General features: G+C 46.5%; 1 protein-coding gene across 1 annotated transcript in view; it reads right to left on the reverse strand.

Annotated features, from left to right (window-relative positions):
• COX10 (cytochrome c oxidase assembly factor heme A:farnesyltransferase COX10) overlaps positions 1-25,079 on the reverse strand; it is a 127,498-nt gene that overhangs the window by 2,835 nt on the left and 99,584 nt on the right. The window contains exon 6 of the mRNA XM_077892577.1: positions 11,901-12,133. Coding sequence (XP_077748703.1) covers positions 11,901-12,133 — 233 coding nt within the window. The remainder of the gene's footprint in view (positions 1-11,900; positions 12,134-25,079) is intronic.

Genomic DNA, 25,079 nt, shown 5'->3' on the forward strand with positions numbered 1-25,079 from the left:
AGGAGCCCGGATCCCCCCACCCCCACGCTAAGCCTGGCTCCCCCAAGTCAGGCAGCAGAGCCCAGTCCTGACTACAGGGCTGCTCATTCCCATGCAGGTGACTCATTGCTCCTTTTCTCATGCCAGAAGTGTTTACTGGGCACCTACTAAGTGGCACACACAGTGCCAGGTACTAGGGGACAGGATGGTAAGTGCAAATCCACATGTGTCCCCTGTGGCGTGCAGTTCACCCAACGGGGCATGAATCAAAAGCCACTCTAGTGAATCCACGTCACACTCAGCTGCTGTGTAGGAAGAGTCTGTGCCACGAGGACACAGAGCAAGACCTAGTTGAGGGGGGCAGGGGAGACCTCTCTGAGGAGGGCATGTCTGAGCTGAGCTCTGAAGGACGAGTGACCCGTCCCTCAGGGCTGGCAGGGGGAGAAGTCGACATGAAGGGGCATGTCGGAGGTGTGTGTGAGAAAGGGCATCGGTGTCACTTGATCAATCTGTGAAAGAACACACTCAGGGGCCCCCAGCAGGTATGGGAGGGCTGATCGGGGCTGAGATGCATGGGGATGGGAGCTGGGATCCAGGTGGTGACAATGAGGTGGGAAGAGAGGGCTTCCAGAGGCCAAGTGACAGGAAGGTCAGGACAGGAGGGGGAGGGAGGTAACCCCTGGGTTTGGGGGCCTCGTGAAGATGCCATGCCCTGAGATGAAAACTGGAGAGATGAGGATGACGGCACATGAGTGTGACCTTGAGTGTGTCCAGCCTGACATGCCTGTGGGACGTCCAGGTGGCAACCAGGCAGTAGTGAAGAGGCATCAGACCTAGGGAGCATATCTGGGAGCTACCCATACCTGCGTCCGGCACTGGGTAGACCCTGGTGTCCAATCATTATGTGTTTCTGGGTTTCCTGCTTGGATGCAAATTCCTGATGGGAATGTTCATTTTTTGCATCTCTGGAGCAGAAATATAGAAAGTGCTTGATGTTGCTACAGAAGATGGTCCCTAAAGGCATCAGTGGGAGCCCACGTGGACAAAGAAAGGCTTTACTAAAAGCCACGTGAGATTGCAGTTTTCCAGCACGGATTTGTGAACGGACAGAGCTATTTCTTAAGATTCCCTCCTTCCTCCCTCCTGGTGCCTCGCTCCTCCTGACACCTAAGTGCCTCCTGGGGGGGGGTGGGGGGGTCCCCGGTCAGGGAACCAAGAGCTCACTAACCCACCAGGTCATCCACCCTGGCCAGCACCCTCCCACACAGACAGGTTGAAAATTTGTAACCACAGTCCTATTTCAGGTAATGAGGACCTTTTAAGCTTCTCCTCTGTGGGACTGTTCAGAGAAGGCAGCGGGGGGTGGGGAATCACTATTGCTAGAACAGAACCAGCAGGAGAGAAGGCAGTTTAAATAATTCAGAATCGTGCAGAAAACCAGGCTGGTGCTCTAAGGTCCTGTAGGGTCCCTGTGGTGCCCATGCTGGGCAGGATCAGAGGGAATGAGCCTCTCTTTTAAGCTCTTATCTGTATTTGTCTACAGCATGGGCTGTGGAGTGACAATAGGGGCAGGCTCGTGCATCCCCTCACAGACAGAATGGTGACTTCTGCTCATATTGTTGTGGGCAGAAACTTGCTCACTTCCGAATTCAGTGGGTCAGAGGCAGTTGTGGCATAGCAAGTAGGACTTGTGTGGGCACAGACTGTAGAGGACAGGGCAGGGGGCTGCTTTGGGGTCCAGGAACAGTTTCTCAGGGGTTCTTTAAGTCAATCCATTCCTTTCCAGCCTTCCGAGATGACAAAATAACCAAGGCTGGATGGGAGCGTCCCTGTTTCGGTAGGGCTGCTGACAAATCCCTCAGGTCCATTTAACTCTATCTATAAATCACTTCGCGGGCTTCATTCACTTGGGGAATAGGTGGCAGGCGTCTGCCACATGCCAGGCACCATTCTAGAAGCAAGCCCCACTGCAGGTCTGGAGGGAGAGGTGATGGACAGAAGCACACGGTAGGACAGGGAGCTACAGCCCAGGGCTGGGGCATGCGGGCATCTGTAGGTGGATCAGGTGTTATGGGAGCCACGGGGGTGGCAGACAAAGATCCCTTTACTCAGGTGGGGAACATCGGGGACACACACAGATGAGTGCATTCACGGTGGAGGCCTGAAGGGCTCTATTTGGGGTCATTTTAAGTTTGATTTGCCTGCAACACATCCCAAACGCCTTGTGGCTGTCGCACGCCAGGCACTGGGTGGAGGGGTTACACGTGCCTCTTGCTCCCAACGGCCTTCCCATAGGTGGCATTACTCTCGTCGTACAGACGAAAAGCTTCATCAGCGTGCCCACCCGGGGAGAGTCAGCCCACGTACCAGCACACTCTTTGAGAAGAATGCTGCCCCACATCGACTCAGACTGGTAACGGCGGACCATTTGGTGCCAGTTCAAATATTGATGTTGCTGGGTAGAGATGGGGCTTGCTGGAAGGAGAAACTGCACCTGCCCATTTATTAGGAGGCCCGGGACCTTGAAGAGTGTGTTTCCATTGGGCACAGAAAGTACTGGTCTCGACAGTGAGCACCTCTGGGGAACCGGAAAGGATAGAAGGGAAGGCTGGACCTCTTGTTTCGTGTGCTGATGGAAAAGGAGATCACAAAGGGACCAGTGAAGAGGAGGTGCTGCTAGATATTCGGGGCACTTTTGAGGTGTTGAGCATGAGCGACGGGGAGCAGCCCACCTGCCACGCGGGACAGGTCTCACACCCAAAGGGTCTAAACAGATTATGGGCCACAGTGATGACAGCTGTGGCATGAGAGTGGCAGAGGGACAAGGGACAAGGCTGAGACATGTCCTGGCAAGAGAGCAGACATCACTGAGGGCTCAGAACCTCGGGAGGGCATCGGATAAGCCAGGGCACGGTAGTCAGGTAGCCCGTCTGCTGTTGTGTTCAAAGAGCTGAGGCAACGCAAACTCAGCCAGGAGACCAGACTGGAAACGGTTAAAACGATCAGGCCCCAATGTGAGCTCTCGCTTGCCTCTCTCAAAAGCCCTCTTTTTCGTGTGCCAACTGGAGTATTCTGTTTTGCTCAATATGCATTTTCAGTTATGCTTCTGCTTAAAATAACATAATTAAAAAAATCATTTTCATAAGAGTAGCATGCTGCTTGCTATGCGAGAGGAAATTGGGTGTGGGTTTGGCTCATGTCACAAATGAAAGAGCTTTAGAAATCACAGCTTAGCCTTAATGGATTGTAATCAGAAAACCACCACCCCCACGCAGTTCTACTTGATGGGTCGCAACTGCCTCTGCTCCTACAAAAGATGTAAAACAAATTGCTCTCTTCATCAAGATAAGGTGAACTGAAAACAGGAAGACTTGGATTAGTCCGGGGGCTGTGGTGGAACCCACCTTCCTTGTGGGGTAAACACAGAGCACTCAGTTTACTGACTCAAAGGCCTCCGCTCAGCCTCACCCCCACCCCTCACCCCAGAGGAGTCTGCTGTGACTGGGCCTATCTTCTGCGACACCCAATCTATGCAGTGTGCCCACTATGTGATAAGCGCAGTCTGTTCTCGAGGCCCTCTGCTGGAGTCTGGCCGGGGAGGCAGACAATATTACCCCGAGTCCAGCCTCTGAAGGTCACCATAGGTGCTGTGCTCGCAAGGGACACATAGGAAGACCTAAGTCAGCCTTAGGTCAGGGAAGGCTTCCTGGAAGAAGTGACTTGTAAACCGGGATCTGAAGAGGGTGGTCTCTGAGTTCCAATTCATTCACAAGAACTGTGCCTTCTCTGCTTCTTTTAAACGTGGTTTCTCATTTCCCTACCCAACTCTGTAGAATCTGTGTATGTATGTGGTTTAATCATATCTGGAAGACATGTCTACTTCTTGGCTTTTAGGCGAATATTAGTTGGTCTATGAATATGCAAAATGCCAAAAATCTATGATATAGGTGGTGTATCTGGGGTTATAGTTCTCGGGAGGACAGCGACTTCCTGGGGTCACGAGGTCACAGTCCCAGCTCAAAGGCCACACCAGAGAATATCCAGGGGTCTGGGGCATTATTTCTTTTCCTCCAAATACAGGAAATGGAGACCAGCCCATCCACCATGCTTCATCTCATAGTACCTTGCTCTGATTAAGGGGGCACGCTAACGTTAGGTGGGGGAAATGCTAACCAATGTCTTCCTTGTGACCCATTGCAAATATGATGCATTTTAAAACCCGCTCGGAATATCTATCAATCATTTTTATACCACAGACACAGAAGAGGGGGACCTCAACCACTGCCACCTCTGCTCAGGTCAAGAAACACTTGTCCAAAGTGCACATTTTGTTGGGCAAACAAAGCCACGGCAGTTGCAGTCACATGGCTTCCCAAGAGGATGGAGACAAATATCTTCAGGTGGGAGCTCTGAGTCTCTTGTATGGGCTCTTCCAAAACAAAATTCCTTTTGGAAGGGAGTTCAATGGTTTCAGCTAGCTTCCTCTGCTGCCTGGTGGGCCCACATTCAACTCCTTCCCGGGACCCAAACCCATTCATTGTCATTCACTGCCCACCCGCGGCCTTGGAAAAGACAAAGAGACAGCTCCAGTGAACCTTGGTGCTGGGCTGGGGAGGTCTGCCCTCCCCAGGACAATAGGCTCCCCCTGAATGTGGTCCCTGGTGGCTGGTCTGTTCCTCAACTGGTTTTATTTGTGCTCTCAGGGGTACATGGTTATGTAAACTGGGGGCTGGCTCGGGGAGCCAAGCCAAACCCAAAGCTTCATGGTCACAGATTCCGAAGCTTTTCCTTTCAGGGCTCACACAAAGGAGCTTGTGAAACGGGTCGGCCTCCACTGTGTAATAGACTTCGATAGCGCGGGGCATAAAGGGAAGAGGGTGTGGGGCCAGTTGATCAACTGCACACTGACAAAAGGAAGACTGCGGGCCCTCTGAAAACAGGGACCGGAGTGGGCAGGAACAGCTCGCCCTGGGAGAATCCTCTGGAAGTAACTCAGGGATGGCCCAGTGAGCAGGGGCACAGGCGCCCTCCCGCCCTCACCTGATTGCACACTGCCCATCGCCCCCCCTGCAGAGTCACTCCAGGCTTCCCTTTGAAGGGAGCCGCTCGGAGTAAAGGAAGCACAGAGCTCTGACTCAGTGCTCCCCTCTCCTTGTCATTTCCCTACAGGGTAGCTTTGGGCATCTGTGGGTTCTCTGAAAAAATTCAAACGTTCCCTACTCCCCTAGCTCTCATCTGAGGGTATTTCCATCTTTATTATCCGAATACCGATATGTTCCCTGAACACTACCAACTGGGTACCGGGTGCCAGGCACCGCACCTGCCAGAGGCTGCCCTCCAGAGGCTGATCACTTTCCTCAGGAAGGTGCTGGCTGGGCTCCCTCAAAGCCCTGGTCATCTGGTCAACCCAGCTCGCCCTGACAAGCCCAGACCACACTTCCTGCATCGCACCAGAGTCGGCCTCCAATTATACCGTCAGTCTTGGGTCTAGCAGTCTACTTCTAGTACGTTCTTTCTCAGGCTTTTGTGGGTTTTGTCTTCGAAGAGAACAGGGCTCTAATATTGTTTGGTTTGCTGATATTCCCATGAAAATGTTCCTTGTCCACCCTGTCTTTAAAAATACCATTTATCTTAATTAATGCAGCCCTCTGAGCCTTGTTAAGGGGAAAAAAGAAATCTCACACAAAATGAACACTCACTTTCAAGTTTCATTTCCAACTGAACCAGGGTTTTGAGGGGAATGTTTGAAAGTGCTTGGGTTCAACAGAGCCAGGTACTTAGTAAGACCTCAATAAATATTTGTTGAATGAGGATAGAGAACATTCCCTCTATTCTATTCTCTTTTCTCATCCCAGAATAAAGGAGGTAAATAGAGTGGAACAGTATTTAACATTTTGTAGTTTACCAGCTGAGGCTAAAACAACTCCTTCGCTTTTTTTGTTACTAAAACCATCCATCTGCCAAATGTCACTTCCCGATAAGGGCCCAATGCTGAGTCCTCATTTGTAACTGAATGTTGGCTCACATAATTAATGTTTACCACACAACAACATTTGAATTACAAACCCAAGGCAATTTACACATCAACTCTCCGGGACTGTCACCCTGGCCCGTGCCACAAACTCCCAGGCCCTGGGATGGAGTCAGATTTGGGAAGAAGACAAAACAGAATCAGAGCCTTTTTAAAGTAACGGGGGCGAGAGAGAGAGAGAGAGAGAGAGAGAGAGAGAGAGAGAGAGAGAGAGAGAGATGGCTTTGGCAAGGAGGAGGGGAAGGTACTTTACCCTGAAGCTTCCAAGATAAACTAGAATCGTCCCTGGAGGTAAACACTGCTGAAAAGCCTAATGCGTGCGGCTCCAGGCCCACCGGGAGCTGGGCTATCTGCTGCCAGCACTTATCAGCGGCGCCCCCGCCTGCCCCAAAGCGACCCCTGGGCTCCACCCCCCCTTCCCCCCCCTCCCCGCCCCCCCGCAGGTCACTTCTCTCCCTGCCGCCCCGCCCCGGCCACACTGGTGGCCAGAAAGCGGCTCCTCCGGTCTGGTCTTCCTGGGTTTTTTGCTGGTAAGCATTATTCATGTTTTCTGCGAATAGCGGTTAAGCTTAAAAAAAAAAATAAATAGAAGGCACAGTAATTAGGCAGGTGGAGAAAAGGCATCTCACAGGGAAATGGACACAGGTACAATTCCATTACGATGATTGCCTTTATTGATACGCCGGCCACAAAGCGGGGCTTTCAGAGCTAAAGCTCAGCGTGTGACAGTCACAGGCACCGCTGGGGGCAGAGCCCCTGACAGTCTGTGCCACAGGCGGGGGGGGGGGGGGGGGGGGGGGGGGGGGGAGTAGCTGTTTCCAGCTAGAGGACTACGGCGGCCCAGAACGCATGGCCACAGAACGGCATGCGTCTGGAACTCACACACACGGGGTTAGCTTTCCCAGTTCTCATACACTGATCTGTCATCTGTCTCATTTCCCTCCCACCCTGCTTCTGGTCTCCCTCTCAGGGTGCTGGGGTACCTATGGACGTTCGTGCTCTGCACCCACACAGCCGGGGCATCTGCAACAATGAGAATGGCTTTCTTTCACTGATAAAAAAAAAAAAAAACCCCACAACAAAGTAGTTTGGGGCAGGGGGTGGTGGTGGGGGGGGTGGGATAGAACACAATCAGAACCCCATGGGATGGCCTTATGCTTATTTTAGGTTTTTGGTCTTTCCTGAAGGACGGAAGGCAACATAATCTCTCTTCAGTGCTCAGAGCCTCTGGAGGTCTTAATTGGCTCCGTAGCCACCGCAGAAACCACAAAAGATAGACGCTGAGAAGGGAGAAAAGTACTTTGGAACATTAACATTTCCTTACTCCACAGGCCGTCTGGGATGCTAATCGCTTTCTAGGGCTACTCATTTTATCTTTCTTCTCAACTAGACAGGTCCCGAGGCTGTAGGGTTTCCATCTCCCATCCGCCTGGAGCTCTTCCTCTCTGATCTTGTCGGCAACCTGCCGGGCCCAGGAAGGGGCCTTTATGGAGGTTCAAGGGATCAAGGTGACCGAGGTGCTGAGTACAGGAGGCCATGAGTGAGGCAATATTCAGGGGAGCCGGCCTGCCTTCACACACACACCTTGCTCCCACTCCCGCCTGGAGTTTCACAGGTGTTCACAAGCTGCTCTTTCAGGGGAGGAGCAGATTGATGCTTTGCTAAATACTTGAAGGGTGAAAATGGGATAGGGAAGGCAGGAGGGTGGAGGCCAGGCTTAGGACAGGTAGAGGCCGACTGAAGAAGGGGTCGGAGGAGACAGAAAGCTTGGGAGGACCCAGGAGGGCTCAGCTAAGTACTCAGCTAAGTATTGCCTATGGTATGGTTCTGTAATCCTGAACTCCCAGCCTTGCTGCTATCCTGCTTAAACCTCCAGTGGGTCACTAGAGCCTTTCAATAAAGTCCCAATTCCTCAGGAAAGCAGCCCCTGTTCCATGCTGTATGTGCAGCTCTCATGCCTACAAATCCCTATGGATGTTCCTCCCTGTCCTTGGAAAGCACTCCCCTCCTCCAGTGAGCTGTCAAGGCTTAATTCAGAAGTTATTCTGCTCCAAAGTCTTCTTGGACCAATTTTTTTTTGGGTGGGGGAGGGGGTTAAGAGAGCCCATAGTCCTCTGAAGGCATCTTTCTTGCTAAAGCTCTCATAGCTCAGTTGATTATTTGATAGGCCCCAGCCTCTCTCCGAAGACGCTGAGACCTGCTTTCTGTGAGGACAAGCCTGGGTTTCAGGGATTTTCAAATCCCTAGTGCCCAGCACACAGTAGGTCCTCACTGACACCTGCACGAGGAAGCAGGCTGCTCAGCTGAGTGGGTGGCCTGCCTGCCTCTCCTACACCCTTCCCTCTTCCTGATCACTGCAGTTCAGTGGAGTACTTGAAAGACTTCTCTCCATTCAGACGGTTCTCCAGAGTGATCACTCTCTGGAGGTTCAAAGAAAAATGATTTGGATACCACAGAAGGGGAACACTTGGGCCACTTTTTTTTTTTTTTCTCCAGGGCTCTTTCAAGCGAGCATGTACTCTGTGATAAGAACCCAGATAAGGGACACCACCTCTGTGGGTGATACAAATGACACCACTGAGTGCATCTTAAATAGTACCATCTGCCCACATCCTGTGCTTTAAGTATTTCCAAGATATTCTGAAGCTAGAGCTCTCTCTGGTTCTGTCTTTCCGGGCTGGTGGTTCTTAAAGGGGTCTGTGCATCACCTGGCAGTGTGTCAGAAATACAAGTTCTCAGACCTACTGAGTCGGAAACTGTGGTGCAGGGCTCAGGAACCTGGGTTTTGGGAGGCCTGCCTGGTGATTCTGAGATGCACTCAAATTTGAATCTGTTTTAGACTTTGGGGAGATCACCGGTGCAGTCTCAGGTGATGCCCTAGTATTCAAAGCACAAACTCGCAAGGAAGATGGAACATAGGTTTATAAGGACATCAGTTTGTCCTTCTAGGCAGAAATGACTCTTGAATTTTCCGCAAGCATGGAAATGCTCTTCATCTGTGCCATCAATATGGCAGCTCCTGGCCACATGTGGCTGTGAGCATCAGAAATATGGCCTCTGGGACCAAAGTACTCAATATTTATTTAGTTTACATTGGAACTGAAATAGTCACATGTGGCTGGTGGGTGTCCTCAAGGATGGAACAGTACATTCTAGAAGGTGACAAAACTACATATATAATCTTACTCAACCCAGCATCTAAAATCTCAGCGATATAAACGTTGAAACTACATTCTCTCAGATTCTACCTCATTTCTGTGTATCACTTCCTCTTTTATAGTCCCTGACACAGGGCTGAGGCTCAATAAATATTTGGCAACTGACCTGGGATTAACTTAGTTTTGTCAGCTGGAAGATGGAAGGTACCTATTTGCTGATCGATTTATTTATTCATTCAATTTTAATCAAAGATTTGCTGCTTATCTCAAGTTTGCTCAAGCAAATCAATGTTTTGATACTTTTTTTTTTTTTGAAGCAGTTTAAAGCATTATGTAAAGTAACACTCTGTAAATCTGATGGGAGTTTAGCTCTAGGACTGGACCCGTGTGTGAATGAGAATTGGGGAGGCGGTAAACCATGCCCTAATTGTGCACCCTGCCATGTGTCTTTACAATCTGACGAAAAAGGATGTATTACAAGTCACCTGCCAGAGAACTTCTCTCTGTGGTGACATCAATCTGTTTCAGACTGCTCTGCTTTATGCCAGGGTCAGTTCAGGTAGGTGACGGGGTCTCATTTTTCAAGATAAATATGCATTTTTACCCTGCAACCTAAACCAAAGTATAGTCTGGCCCTGGGCTACCCCTCACGAATGAATCTGTATACAAATGATTGAATTTGGATTACAGAAAGACTATACCCCAAATTATTATTATTTTTTTATTTTACATATGACTATTAGCAGTTTAGCCAAACTCTCTGAACGTGTAAGAACTCCTGCCTGAGTGTGTACTCCTAAGTGGGAAGATTTTTGCAAAGTTCTTTCTTTCTCTGGCCTCTGGGGATGCAATTCTAGCCAGCACACGCCGAGGCTCAAAATCCTCTCGAAGGAACCTCCCGGGTATACAATGAAGGGCTCTAGCCCTCAGCAAGAAACTGGGTGACCAACAGAGGACAGAGGTGACCAAGTTCTGTACGGCTCTGAACTGGACTGCCCCCACCTATCTCCAGTGATACTGGTCTCTGGGGCTGTAATATTGGTCCCAACGGTGACTCTGGGAGTTCCTAGAAAGAAATGGTAGTTTGGGGGCCTTGCTCCTGGACTCTGGGTCTGAGGAACCTGCATAGGTTCTAGCACTCCCAGCAGGGTGTGGGGGGCTGTGTCCGTCAGATAGGCAGGTGACTTGGAGCACCACATCACTGCAGATAGGGGCCCTACCTCGGATGTCTGGGCAATCATTAGAAAGGTCTGGAGAGGTTCAGAATGTGATCCTTAACTATAAATTGCAAATGAGGGGGCACATTCAGACACCATCTAGTCTAGGGATGTCAATCCCGTGCTTCCCACCTTCTCTACCCTCGCCCAAGAGAGCCATCACTAAGGACCAGGCAGTCTTCCCCACCAAGCCTGAAGGGAGCTCACAGTCTGCAGACCAATAGCCAGGTAACAATTACAAATTGCTCAGAGTTTGCAAACCAGTTAAGATCTCACGATCTTTCTTGATCTGCATGAACCCACCTACTGTACAAATGAGGAATACAATAATAACTCACTGAATCCTCATGACAGCTCCATGAGAAGGGACCTTGTGGGAGATGAGGAGACAGTAGCATAAAGAGGTCTAGCACATTCTAACCAGGTGGAGCTGGCCTCCAAAGCTGGGCACCCGGGCTCCAGAGCACTCGCTCTTTACCAATGTGCTGTCATTGCTCCCACATGGACAAGATTCTGGCTTGGGGTTTAATCACTGAGCCAATGAGCATGGGTCTAGATTATTTTATCTGTAGATTCATGAAACTCCAACATTTACAGGATATTAAAACCATTCTAAGAGACGATCATGCTAAAGGTGTAATCGCCTTTGTAAGCTTGCCAAGTCAGAGTGTAAGGGCTTTTATGAAAAGTTTCAGAAATGTGGCTCACGGCACTCTGGTTTATGGTCAACTGCCTTTTGATCTCTCATGTGAAAAATATGTACTTACATATATTGCAGGAAACCTCACCACTTCCTTCCTAAGTGTTGGTCAAAAACACTAATTACTTGGCTAATTAGACTGTGAAGCTTCCCTTACAGATGGTAAAAATGAGCTATTTTCACCCCACAAATTTCGCTGTACATCCCCACCAAAAAGTAGATGGGTTTCAATGGTTTTATTGTAGACACCATGAACAATTTAAGCAAATCATATAAAAATAAATTAGAAACTAATGAAAAGACTTTCCTCTTTCATAAGGGGTTGGGAGGGAAGAGCTAATGCTGGGGGCTGCCAACGAGGGAGCCTGAGCTTTGAGAGGAGAGCTGGATGCCTTGTCCTGGACGCCTTCTCCACAACGCGAGACACCCCAAAGGAATCAGCAGCCCCAACTTGATTCATGGTTTTTAGGTACTTGCTTTTCATTCTACCTGTTCAGCCAGTTTTTCTTTGTTGTTCCCCTAGAATAGCCCCTGCCCCGGAAAGCACACGCTCGCCTGGAAGCCAGATGACATGGTTTACCTTCGGCTCTGCATTCACGGTATTTCAGGCTGCCGCACCAGCACATTTGCCGGAAGAATTAGTGCAGAATCAAATGGAACCTAACAGCATGTGCTATGGTTCCCGGAAGGAAATGCCTCTGACTAGCACATGCTGGTGCTTGCAGGCTGAGAGCAGCACAGCGTGCTTGGCTCTGGCACCCACCCGGCTGTGGGCCTGCGGACCAAAGCGGACACTTCACACGTGACATACTCACCAGCATCAAGGCTGCCGGTGGCCGCTGTCCAGCCCATGACAGGTGGGACGGCCCCGACAACGGCACCCACCCAAGTGTTGGCAATGCTGATCCTCTTCAACGGGGTGTAGCAACAGGTGTACAGGAAAATGTTGAAGACCCCCAGGGCTCCCGTGAGGGGGTTCACCCCCCAGGTCAGGAGGGCAACTCCTGGAACAGCACAGCAAGTGGCAAAAGACACAGCTAGCAACGGGCTGAAAAAAAAATCAGCAAATACAGAGCAATCACTTTCAAGTCCAGGTAACCATGCTGCACACTGGGAGAGCTGGGGGAGTGAACCACCCGCCTATCATATGGTGAAGTGACCATGCTGGTTCGTCTTCTTCCCTGCAACATGGCATCTTCTTGCATCTGCCAGCTGGGAACGAAGGTACAGAGTCAAGAGGCTAGAGTGCCCTGGATTCGCACCCGGTCCAGCCCCCTACCTGGCTGTGGGATGCTGGGCATCCCTGTGCTCATCTGTACAGCAGAGATGCTTGACTGCGCTTTGCCACAGGCTGAAGGGAGGTAGATGGCAAACCTGCTTGGTACGAAGTCGATGGCAGACCTGTTTGGCACGGGGCTCTGTTCTACGGTTAGTGCGAGAGAGGTGACAGCTAAAACAATACTGTCACATTTGGGCAGAAACTGGGGCCTTCATTCCGGGAAGCCCTTCTGCCCCTGTATTTACACTTTATTTAAAAACACCACCCAATTAGCAGTAATGGATAACGATAGTGTATCTAAGTATATCTATCTGTAATAAATTACAGGCTCAGGGTGGGGCCAGCGCGGTGCCAGCAGCGAAACACCAGGGGGCCACTCCGCAGTGACGGCACACTTCCAGCTGTGTTTCCAAGACACTGCTTGTTTCAGAGACATGGGATTTCAAGAGGAGTCACATGATGTTGTATATGCAGTGACAGCATTCAAACACAACTCTCTACTAGCAGTGATGATTCTAAGGCTGATTCTCATCAGAGCCCACTTTTTTTTTTTAAGATTTTATTTATTTATTCATGAGAGACACACAGAGAGAGGCAGAGACATAGGCAGAGGGAGAAGCAGGCTCCCTATGGGGAGCCCGATGCGGGACTTGATCCCAGGACCCCAGGATCATGACCTGAGTCAAAGGCAGATGCTCAACTACTGAGCCACCCGGGTACCCCTAGAGCCCACTTTTTAAGGTGGACTTTGTGTGGAACCCTGTGAAAGGCTTTTTGAGAGTGTAGATAAATCGGATCTATAAGTTCCTGATTATATGTATGTTTATTTATTTTAAAGTAGGTTCCATGATCAACACCGTAGAACCCGACGTGGGGCTCAATATCATGACCCTGAGATCAAGACCTGAACTGCGATCAAGTCAGATACTTAACCAACTGAGCCACCCAGGTGCCCCTATTTATTCTTTCTTAAGAAACCCAAGGAGGCACTTGAGTGGCTCAGTGGTTGAGTGTCTGGCTTCAGCTCAGGGCGTTTGAGTCCCCAGAGGAAGCCTGTGTCTCCCTCTGCCTATGTCTCTGCCTCTCTCTGTCTCATGAATAAATAAATTAAATCTTTGGAAAAAAAAAAGCGAACAAAAGAAACCCGAGAAAGTCTCTGGAGCCTGCCTTCTCCCTATGGAGGCCCTAATTCCGCCTCTGAGGGAACTGCACGGGGCTCAGTGCTTCCATTCGATCAGATCAGATCCTGTGGCCACCACCCCTGAAGATGGAACCCAGCAGAGAGTGGGGGTTTGATGGAGAGGGTGCTTGTGACAAAGAACAGAGCTCCCCACTGATGGCTGAGTTTCCACCCCGTCTCCTGGCAATCTACCTCCTCTGGATCATAGAGTCCCCAGCTTCCATGGCAGTCACTCGGGCCCCCCTCCAACTTTCATCCTGCCTGTCCTTCTAGGGTCCCATCCTGACCATCCCCACCAGGGCCCCTGCTCCTGCCGGAGGGAGCCCATGACCACACTAACTGGCCCTGCTTTCCAGATGGAAACTCAGGAAGATGGCTCTGTGCTGTTATGTCTCACGTATGGCCAAAATAGCAGTGAAAATGTTACAACTGTTGTCCTTCTTGCAATAGGGTGGTTTATAGCCTATAAGAACGGAGTTTTGTTTTGTTTTTTTTTCCTATGGGACTGTAAAAAGCGAGTTTTATTTTGGGTGGGAGAAAAATGTGGCTCATAAACATTTTTATTTTTCCTGAATTGGACCTTGTGTAAAAAAAAGAAGAAGAAGAAGAAGAAGAAACAAGAAGAAGAAGAAAGAAGAAAGAAGAAAAGAAAAGAAAAGAAAAGAAAAGAAAAGAAGAAGAAGAAGAAGAAGAAGAAGAAGAAGAAGAAGAAAGAAGAAAGAAGAAGAAGAAGAAGGTTGTTTGCTCTTTCTCCTAGGTCTGTGGAAGCCAGTTGGATTCAAAGGTATTAGTGTTATGAAAAAAGCCCTTTTAGAAAAGCACACATGATTCTAATTTATTGAGATAGGCAATTTCACATGGAAGTTTAGTTTCTGACCCTTGTAGGCATCCCAGAAAATCATGAGGCTTAATTTTGGCGTTTCAATCTGTGTGCTCAGGGGCATGGATGGAAAGTGGGGAGACTGACAAGCTACAGAAGCAAAAATGAGGCTATTTACCCAGGTAGCCCCAACCATCTCCAGCACCTACAGGCTGCAGGGACACACTTCCCTCCTGGTACAAGGAGACCCAAATCGGTGAATTTCACGGTTTTCTCACATTATGGGCAAAGGTTCTCCAACTGCAAACTCTGTGAAGTTTATTTTCCTGTGGTGCTTTCATTTTCCTAAAACATCTACTATAGAAGTAATATATGTTCTTTTCAGAAAATTTGGAACTACAGAAGATTACAAGTAAATTCTAAATTACTCAGTGAAACACACTGGTTTATATATTCTTCGCCTTTTTTCAATGATACATCTATTTAAAAAATAACAGAACATACTGAACTGTGGCTTTGTTACTTACTTTATATATATGCATATATATTTAAATATTTTATTTATTCATGAAAGACAAAAGAGAGTGGCAGAGACACAGGCAGAGGGAGAAGTAGGTTTGCTGCAGGAAGCCCGATGCGGGACTAGATCCCAAGACTCTGGGGTCATGACCTGAGGCAAAGGCAAACACTCAACCACTGAGCCACCCAGGCATCCCACTTACTTTATATTTTAATATATTCTTTTTTTTCTTAAATAAATTTATTTTTTATTGGTGTTCAATTTACCAACATACAGAATAACACCCAGTGCTCATCCCGTCAAGTGTCCCCCTCAGTGCCCGTCACCCATTCCCCCCCACCCCGCCCATATTTTAATATATTCTTAATAATTTCCCTGTGCCACTCAGAATTCTTCTGTATCATCATCAATAGCCATGTAGTGGCCTACTCTGTGGATATACCACAATTAATTCAGTCAACATACCCCTTCTGGACACTTCATATTTTTCCCTTTTTGAAATTAAAAAATAACGTGGGCACAGATATCTTATAGACAGACTATTGTTCATAGTTCTGATTAGGATAAATTCTGAGGATTAATTCCCAGACATGAGATAGCTAAGCCAGATGACAGGCACATTTTTAGGGATCTGACTGGTACTGCCAGTTTATACCTCAGAGGATTTAGGCTAGCTCATACCCCACCAGCAGTACATGAGAAAGCCTATTTCTGGAAACTGTACCAACACTGCGTATGGTGTTAAAAACAAAACAAAAGCTAACAAAGTAAAACATGTTTGTTCAGATAGGATATTCCCATTTCACAGATGAGAAACCAAGACTCAGATGACCTTGGATGACGAGGGGAAAATGGGTGCTGACCCCAGTGTACAACTGAAAATCCAGGGGCACCTGGGTGGCTCAGTCACTTAAACCTCTAACTCTTGATTTTGGCTCAGGTCGTGATCTCAGGGTTGTGAGATTGAGCCCTGAATTAGGCTCCAAGCTGAGGTGGAGATTACTTAAAATTCTCTCTCTCTCTCTGCTCCCCCTCCCCCAGAACTGCCACTCACACACTCTAAAAATAAAGAGAAAATCCACATGTAACTTTTGACTCTCTCCAAACTTTTTTTTTTTAAGATTTTATTTATTTATTCATGAGAGACATACAGAGAGAAATACACAGAGACACAGGCAGAGGAAGAAGCAGGTTCCATGCAGGGAGCCCGACATGGGACTTGATCCCGGGCCTCCAGGATCACACCCCGGGCCGAAGGCGGCACTAAACCTCTGAGCCACCGGGCTCTGCCCAGACTCTCTCCAAACTTAACTACTGATAGTGAGAACTGCAAGAGATCCTTTTTACTGTGATATGCAATTTACTGGAGAGATGAACTGCTCATGCAGAGATGATTAGCATCACACACGGCAACTTAAGTGGATGCTCCCCAACACTTGAGCTCAGTACAAAGCAACATTAGAGGTGGTTACAAAATTATTACAGCAGTTAGTTTTATGCGGTTATGATTTGATATAGCATCTTTTACATTTGTTTACCTTTCTCTCCACTCAAATGGCACCATGTGCAGTCTGTAAATGCATGTGTAAGTTTTGATAAATTTTAAGATTTGATAATAGATTTGTGTATACATTAGCATATGACAAGGTAGACTAGTATTTACTTATGTGTATGTATTTGTATTTTTAAATTTTTTGAAACTTCTCCGCTGTGCAGTTCATCTTTTTCAAATTATCACAAATCTCCAAAAAATTTTCTACTGGATGTATTGAAAAAAAATCTACATGTATGTGGACCTCCACAGTTTAAACCCATGTTGTCCATGGGTCAAATATACCAGTAGCTGGAAACCAGATTTGCACCAGGACTCATTTGTTGGTTCATTCATTTAATACCACTGGTATGTGGGGGGCACCCTGCTATAGTAAGACTTCCTCATTTCTCTGATTTCTCGGGTCCACTGAAGTTCCTGAGATGAACACTGTATTAAAAAAAAAAAAAAAATGCAAACAGACCTAGAATATAATGTGAGGAGCAAAACAGACATAGCCTGAAGAGAGACAGTTAAACAGGCGGGCACTCTGGGACTACTTATGGACAGTGTGTGGGTATTGGGGACAGGCAGGGAAGGATTCTAGAAAGAAGTGCTGGGGCGGGCGGGGGGGGGGGGGGGGGGCGGGGAAAGGCGCTAAAGGATGGAGGGGGGTGTTCCAGGCAGTGGGGGCAGCATGAGGGTGGGCGGGAGGTGTCAGAGAACCCCCCCCCCCCAAAGGCCATGCTGACACATCTCTCTGACATTGCCTCTGGGCACATGCAGGGTTAAGAAAGTTTTGTTTTCTCAATAGAGGAACAAAATGATCAGAGGTGCTTTTCACAAGGACCCCTCTCTGCCTGCCCTGAGGACCAGCAAAGACAGGTAAGCGTTAGTTTGCTCAACTCCCAAAAGAAGTCACATTAGACATTTTCGAGGAAAAAAAGGTGAGCCGCACCATCCCTGCAAGCAGGCAAAGCACCAGCAAGATGATGGTTTTGGGATAAAGAAGAGTGTGTCCCAAGTGACCTCTGGGCTATTTCTTAAAGTTTGATTTACCATGGAATCTTTAACAATCATGGTGATAATGAAGCTGCTTAAATTTAGCAGGTTTAATAAAGAAATCTATTTTTTTTTTTTTTTAAGATTTATTTATTTGAGAGAGGGAGAAGCAGACTCTGTGCTGAGCGTGGAGCCTGATGCACCGCTTGAGTTCACAACCCTGAGATTATGACCTGGGCCGAAATCAAGAGTCAGATGCTTAACCCCTGAGCCAGGCGCCCCAGATTTAGCCATTTTAATAAAGAGATCCATTTCAGATGCAGAAAAAGATTAGTCCAGTGTGTTTATTTCTCATCTCCATTAAACACAACTATGACTTTCTGCCTTAGTACACATAAAAGTCGGGGCTACATTTCAAAGACTTGAAGGGTAATTTTGTCGAAGACTGACTTCTCCTTATTTTTTGTCAACTACTCAATATACTCTTTCTCCTATTCCTAGTGCCCAGCCCTTGATCAAAAAATGGACCTGCTCTCTCCCACTTCTGGATGGGTCTTGAAAGTATCCCAAACCTGGAGACACACATATACACATATACATACCCAGAATTACTTCCCTTTTTATCATTTATTATTTAAAATTTTCTTTAAATTTTTCTCTTGGGCAGCCCTGGTGGCTCAGTGGTTTAGCGCCACCTTCAGCCCAGGGCGTGATCCTGGAAACCTGGGATCGAGTCTCACATCAGGCTTCCTGAATGGAGCCTGCTTCCCTCTGCCTGTGTCTCTGCCTCTCCCCCCCACCCCTGTCTCTCATGAATAAATAAATAAAATCTTAAAAAAATAAATTTTTCTCTTAAACATTTTTTCCCCATTAGTCATTTTGCTCCTTTTATCATCTAAATTCCTTAGCAGATTGCCTCCATTTCAAGTGCTGCTCTGAGGTCTGATTTCTAGAAGCGGAACTAGAAGGCCAAGCAGGCTTCCTTGGGATTCCCTGGGCCAAGCTGGAACTCTCCCTGGTGAGCTATGGTCCCCAGACCCATAGCATCAACATCACCTAAGGATTTGTTAGGGATCCAGGTGATCAAGAGGCCTGCCGAGGCCTGAGACTCAGTGCTAAGCCATTACCAGTGTGGTGCTGGGCCCATCTGGCCTACATCTGGCCTAGTCAACGGAGGATAAGCCCACAGAAGACCTCCATCTCCACTCTACCTCTGATGCTGGCTGCAGCTGGCCTGGGTAGGTCACCCATTTCCCACTGTCTTTTGATATATGTCTCTTGATATATTCCAAGTGGAAAGAACAAGCGGAAGCTGTAGTCAATTCACTGAGAAACTGCATGTTTACACTTCCACCTCTCTGCTCCCACTGCCTTGATTTAATCTAGTCATGGTGCTAAGTGTTTTGGCCGTTACAAGGGTGAGATGAAACAAGTACATCCAATTCTTGATAATCTTGTGGATTCTAGGTGACAAGTTTCCTGGGGTTTGCTGTACTATCTCTACTATTGTGGCTCCTGGAACATTTCATACCAAAAATGTGTTTTAAAAGATTTTATTTATTTGAGAGAGAAAGAGAAAGAGAAAGAAAGAGAGAAAGAGAGAGAGAGCACATGCGCACAAGCAAGGGGGAGGGGCAGAGAGAAGCAGACTCCCCAGCTAATTGGGGAGCCAGATGTGGGGCTTGATCCCAGGACTCCGGGATCATGACCTGAGCCGAAGTCAGATGCTTAATTGACTGAGCCAACAAGGCGACCCCCAAAATGTTTTAAATATGTGCTAATGCTCTTTTACCTAGTAGTATTATACTCTGATTTCCATATAGCAGCAATAACTAGTAAGCATGGTGGACAGGAATCAGGGGTTCTGAGTTCAAGTTCTGATTTGAACTAGCTATGTAAAAGTGGGCAAATTATCTAACCTCTCCGATCCTTAGTGTCCTCAACTATAAAATAGGGGGGTGTCTTAGGGCTCTTTTGACAGCAAGGTTGGAGCTCAAGACAAAGAGGCTTACACAAAAAGCCTCAGTAAGAAGACCACAAGGAAGGCAAGGCAGGCGCTCTGTCTCATTGACTGTAGGATCTTGAGCAAATCGTTTAACTTGGTCTTCGTTTCTTTATCTGTAGAATGGGAGGTACTTAAGAGTTAAGAATTAAACGCAGGAATGTAAATAAAGCGCTTAGCACAGTGCTCACTAAATGAGTGCACGGCGTTCACACGTTCATTTATTAGGATTTCTCTGGCGGCTTCTACAGTTAGCCACTACGCTAAGTGTGCGTATACAGCAATGAACAAAACAGACAGCAATGTTTAGTCTGAAAAGGAGATAGACATTAAACAAACACAAGTATGATGAATTCTCAAACTATAAAATCGGCTACAAGAACTGGCAAAATGAGCATCATCTAAATAGAAAGGAGGTAGAATTGGACGCAGGGATAATAAACTCGCAATAAGTTGTTTCCACTCATTAGTTTTTTTCAAACATATGAAGACATACAGTCATGCATGAGAATATGAATACAGATGTATATATACTCACGAATATCAAGTACAGGGTATAAAAGTATGATGGTGGCATAGCATTTTCTCATAATTAGCATGGCAAAACTATTTTTATTTTCAAGGATAACTTTAAGTTAGGAATTCAACGTTCTTGTATCAAATTACAATAAAATAATAAAATAAAATAAAAAATGAAATAAAGCAGCACCAGGAAAAGCTAAATGGATCACATGGAAAACGATTTTTCTTCAAATGTTGGTGCTCTTGTATATCTGCAGCACTGGCTGTAATGGTATTTATTTATTTATTTTAAAAAGACTTTATTTATTTATTCATGAGAGACAGATAGAGAAGCAGAGACACAGGCAGAGGGAGAAGCAGGCTCCATGCAGGGAGCCTGATGTAGAACTCGATCCCAGGACCATGCCCTAAGCCAAAGGTAGATGCTCAACCACACTGAGCCACCCAGGTGCCCCTGTAATGGCCTTTATTAAGGAGAGGAGATTTGTGAACTTGCACAGGTAAGATCAGAAAGGCAGATGAATTGGGTGTGATGGTATTGTACACATTTTCCAGTTTTTAGTAAAACGGAATAAAGGGATGAATAAGGAAAACATTGCTATGGGGGGGGGGAGTAGGATGGCGGTAGAAAATGAATCTAGCCATTGAACTAAAATGTTTTTTTTTAATATTCATTCACTCAGGCAAATAGGTTCAGGGGTCATGCTGAGGGGTGAATGATGATTTATTTCCAAACTCATATCCAAAACTGAATTACATTGAAATGGAGAGATCTTTCTATTGAGCATCAGGGGCATGGGTGGTCTTCTCGTTTTGCCTTTTCTGCCCAAGGCTACTCCAGAAAAGAAAGAATAGACTAGAGGGATGAGAATCTGTCCACACATTTCTATGAATTATTTATTCTTCCTTTAAAATACTATGTTTCTTTGTTTACTAAACACCAATTCTTAGTGGCTCAGTCGAAGTGGAATTTTCTGTAGAAATTGGGAACAAATGAGAGAAAAAAATTGTGCAAGTTTTAATTTGATGACTATTTATTGAACTTAAATGTAATTTAAATGACTGAAATAACTTACTGGAGAGATGTAGTCTCTCTGTTTAAGTAGTGTGTCGGAGAGGTCTATGAAATGTTACATTAAATCAAGAAGGCTTTATATTGTAAGCAGCTCTGTAGGTAACTGGTTTACACAAAAATTAATCTTATAATAGTTCTTGGTCATTCTTCCAGAATAAATGGTTTTTAAATTATAAAATAAAATCTCCTTCTGTAAAAAACAAAAGAAAACCCCAAGCCTTCATCAACCCAAGCCAATTTAGCTTTAATTTCCTGTATAAATCCCACATTTGAGCTCAGACCTGAGTTTTTTGGGGAAAAGTCTCTACAGATAACTGTTTTAAAAACGTCTCCCCAGAATCTTACTCAGAAGCCTTTTCTTTCTGAACAAGACTTTTAGCTTACAGATACAAGGACTGATGAGAATTCATAATTTAAGGAACAAGTGAAGAAAATGTGGACACGAAACATAGTTTAAAAGAAAATTAATTATAGCAGCTTTGGAAAAGCTATCAGTTACATATAAAACGATGGTAACCTGCCTAAAAATTAAATTTAAAAATGCATTTAAGGGAGCCTGGGTGGCTCAGATGGCTGAGCATCTGACTCTTGATTTCGGCTCAGGTCATGACCTCAGGGTCCTGGGTCTGAGACTGTGCCAGGCTCTGTGCTCAGCGGGGAGTCTGCCTGAAGATTCTCTCTCCCTCTCCCTCTGCCTCTCTACTCTGGCATGTACTCTTTCTCTCTCAAATAAATAAATAAATCTTAAACACATTTAGGAGAAATTCAAGAATAAGCAAGTATATCTGGCATGACTGTATTTGGAATGTGGGGCTGTGGCATTCTATTAACAAAAGCTTTAGTTCCTCCAGGAAGAAAACAAAGCAGATCTGAGCTGAGTTCTGAAAATCAACAGAAAGAATCTTACTAATCTAGGAGGGAGATATGCAAGATAGGCGGGGGGGGGCGCGCGGGCGCAGTGCTGATGAACCTTAGTGCTGACCTCTAAGATGCCGCCTTCTAATTCCAGGATCAAGCTAATGGGGACTCCTGAGTTACGCCACCTCAATTCAGTTTAAATTAAGGATAAACTATTTGTATAGAGACTGGAATTTTCAGAGAGAAGAGATTCCTGTAGTCTGATCCCATCCATGGAAACCCGGTTCCTAGTACAGGGGTCCCATCTCAGCCTATTTCTTGAACTCCTGAACTCCTCCACTACCCCCGGCTCCCGTAACACCTCGATATTTTTCCTTTTCCCTGGTTGAGCCAGATGGCTTAAGTTTCTTACCTTCTTCCTTTTTAATTTATCGGATTCTATATCAAAAAGCAGCTTTGTCTACCCCCATAAAGTTGGGGTCAATGAATTTGAATGAGTCTTCAGAAAGCTTTAATAAAACACAATTTATAAATAGTGAGGCTAGGGAATAACACTACCCATCCCTGCAGCTTTGTAGAGTACCTGGACAGACCTGCTACCCACTGGCCAAGGTGAGTACGCAGGTGACTCCACCTCCTGCAGGAATGGTGGCTCCTACTGGAGTCTAGGGGTCTAGCGGAGTGTCTGAGAACGCAGAGATGTCCAGAGGGACCAGGCTGGTGATTTAAAAGGAGTCAAGTGGGTCTCCCTGAAAAAACATGAGCGGTGATGCACAGTGGGAACTGGTACTCAGGTCTGGCTGGCAGGTACCATGTGTGAATGTACAAAAAAAACTCAGAAACCTGTTAAAATGTTGTTAAAACACTGTTAAAACGTTCTCTTTTTAAATGCTGGCATCAGTAGAAGAGCACAGCAGGCCAAAACAAAACAAAAAATGCCTCTTCAGGATTTGGCCTGTTGGCTGCTGTTTTGCCATCAGAGTGGTCCAGGTGAAAGATCTCCACTATGAAGCAGAGGTAGCTCTGGTGCCCTAGGGTCGACCCCTCCTGTACTTGCTTCAGTCTTGTGTGGCCATTTCTTTCCCAGCCTCTGAGATTCAGCCTGACATCAAAACAAGTCCTCCGAGAACATTTTCCCAGGGTGGCCTGCTCTCCTTCCTGCCCCTCACCCGCAGCCCCCGGGTGGTCTGCACACCCTTGGCTGTCACAGAGTCCTCAGCCCTTCCGCTGACGGGTCTGCTGCTGCCTCTCCCGCCCATCCCACCACATCCTACCTGGATTAGTGCCTCCACTCTGTACCATTCAGCTTTCTGTTCCTGTGTCCAAGGCTGGCGTGCCCCAAACGCTGGCTGAGACAAACCTTTACAAACCATGCACGAGGGGCTCCTGGGTGGTTCAGGGACTGAGCGTCTGCCTTTGGCTCAGGTCGTGATCCTGGGGTCCTGGGATCGAGTCCCGCATCGGGCTCCCCATAGGGAACCTGCTTCTCCCTCTGTCTGTGTCTCTGCCTCTCTCTCTCTCTCATGAATAAATAAAACTTTAAAAAAAAATGCATGAGAACAAACGTCCCCTTCAGACCACCACCTGCAGACCACCAGTCAACAGGAATAGCATTTCATTGTGCCCCATCTTTTCACCTCATCCTACTTGAGGAGAGAGAGAGAGAGAAAGTGATAGCACGTGAGACTCACTGACTCCAGGTGATTAATAAAACATGTCTGCCCCTATGACTTGCTGCTCAAGTGGCTACAAGTGATTGACTGGTTTACTAGGCTAGGATAGTTAACTCTTCATATTTATCTTTCTTAAAATATCTGAATATTTCTTTGGTTGTAAGATGGGATGTGGGAACGGAGGAATCCCCCATCCTCGGGACTGCTGATGACAAATGTTCACAACTCTTGCTGCTACAGATTAATTAATTGTAAATGCTTTCTTCTTCCTTATGACGTGAGAGTTTGCTTCTAGAAAACACCGGTGCTCCCCTCTTTTACCCACTGCCGTGGCTAAGCATGATGCTACATACAAAACCTGTTGGCTGACTCTTCATCCTGCGTGATTCGTCAGGTTGAATGATTTTTCAGAACACAATTCTCTACCTTAGCACTGCTATTATTAAGTTGAGACCAAATTTGTTCTTCCTGCCACTTCAAATGACTAGTTAACACTAAAAAAAGAAATTTCTATACTTATAAAATGTTTATGTTCTTATTACATTTGCAGTATATACACACCCAGAGACTAATCATAACAACCCTTAGGAACTCTGTGGAGCATTAGCCTGGTCTGGGTACTTGTCTGCTGGACCAGCGGGACTGGGTGATGAATAATATTCACAGCTCCCCTGCAGCCTGCAAAATGTTTACATTTGCTTAAGTGCTTACTGGTAAAACCTTCAGTAAATTTGAAAAATGTCTCCTGTGAATCCCTATAATGCTTAAGCTAAACCCTATTCTTTAAGTTAATAAATGCCAACTAAACAATCCATTCATTTCACTTCGAAAACTCCATCTTCGTCATTTATTTAAACACCAGGTACTGGCTGACCCCGACCCCAAGTGTTTTAATTTGTCCTGTCTCAATAACCTTTCATCCACTCTTATGCTTCTCTCTCTCCTGCCTGTGGCCCACACCTATAGCTTACCAGTTGTGGATCACTCTTGTCTGATCCATTACGTTGGAAAAACGACTGTTGACATGCATTATTTCCCTGTCAGCATCACCAAGCTGGAAAATGGATAATCCAAGGAGAGGTAATCCAAACACACATGCGTTTCAAAATAACAGGGAAGGAGGCCTGGACCAGGCCCGTGTTCACAAAGCTTTTGCTATCCAGGCTGTCCTTACCCGAACCCCCTTTCCCTGACCTCCCAGAGCACTTCTTGTTTATCCAACTCTCTCATTTCACTCAGTGCATATTGATGGCAGCCTCGGCTGTCTGCAAAGAGTTTTATGCATCTGGCTAATTTTTTCACCCTGATTATAAACCTTGTGAGCTTTATAAAAACAGAATTGCCAGCGCTGGTAACATTATCGGTAATCAATAAATTCTTAACGAATTGAATTAGGAATTATTTAATTCTAAAATATACAGAAGAAACATCAGACCTTGACATTCTTCAAAATGATTCATTTTAGTTAGGACAGACTGGAAAAAATGTTATTACTTAAAAATATATATATGTTTAGGATACATTAGAAATTT

Source organism: Canis aureus, chromosome 3 (assembly GCF_053574225.1).
Source record: "Canis aureus isolate CA01 chromosome 3, VMU_Caureus_v.1.0, whole genome shotgun sequence".
NCBI classification, from domain to species: domain Eukaryota; kingdom Metazoa; phylum Chordata; class Mammalia; order Carnivora; family Canidae; genus Canis; species Canis aureus.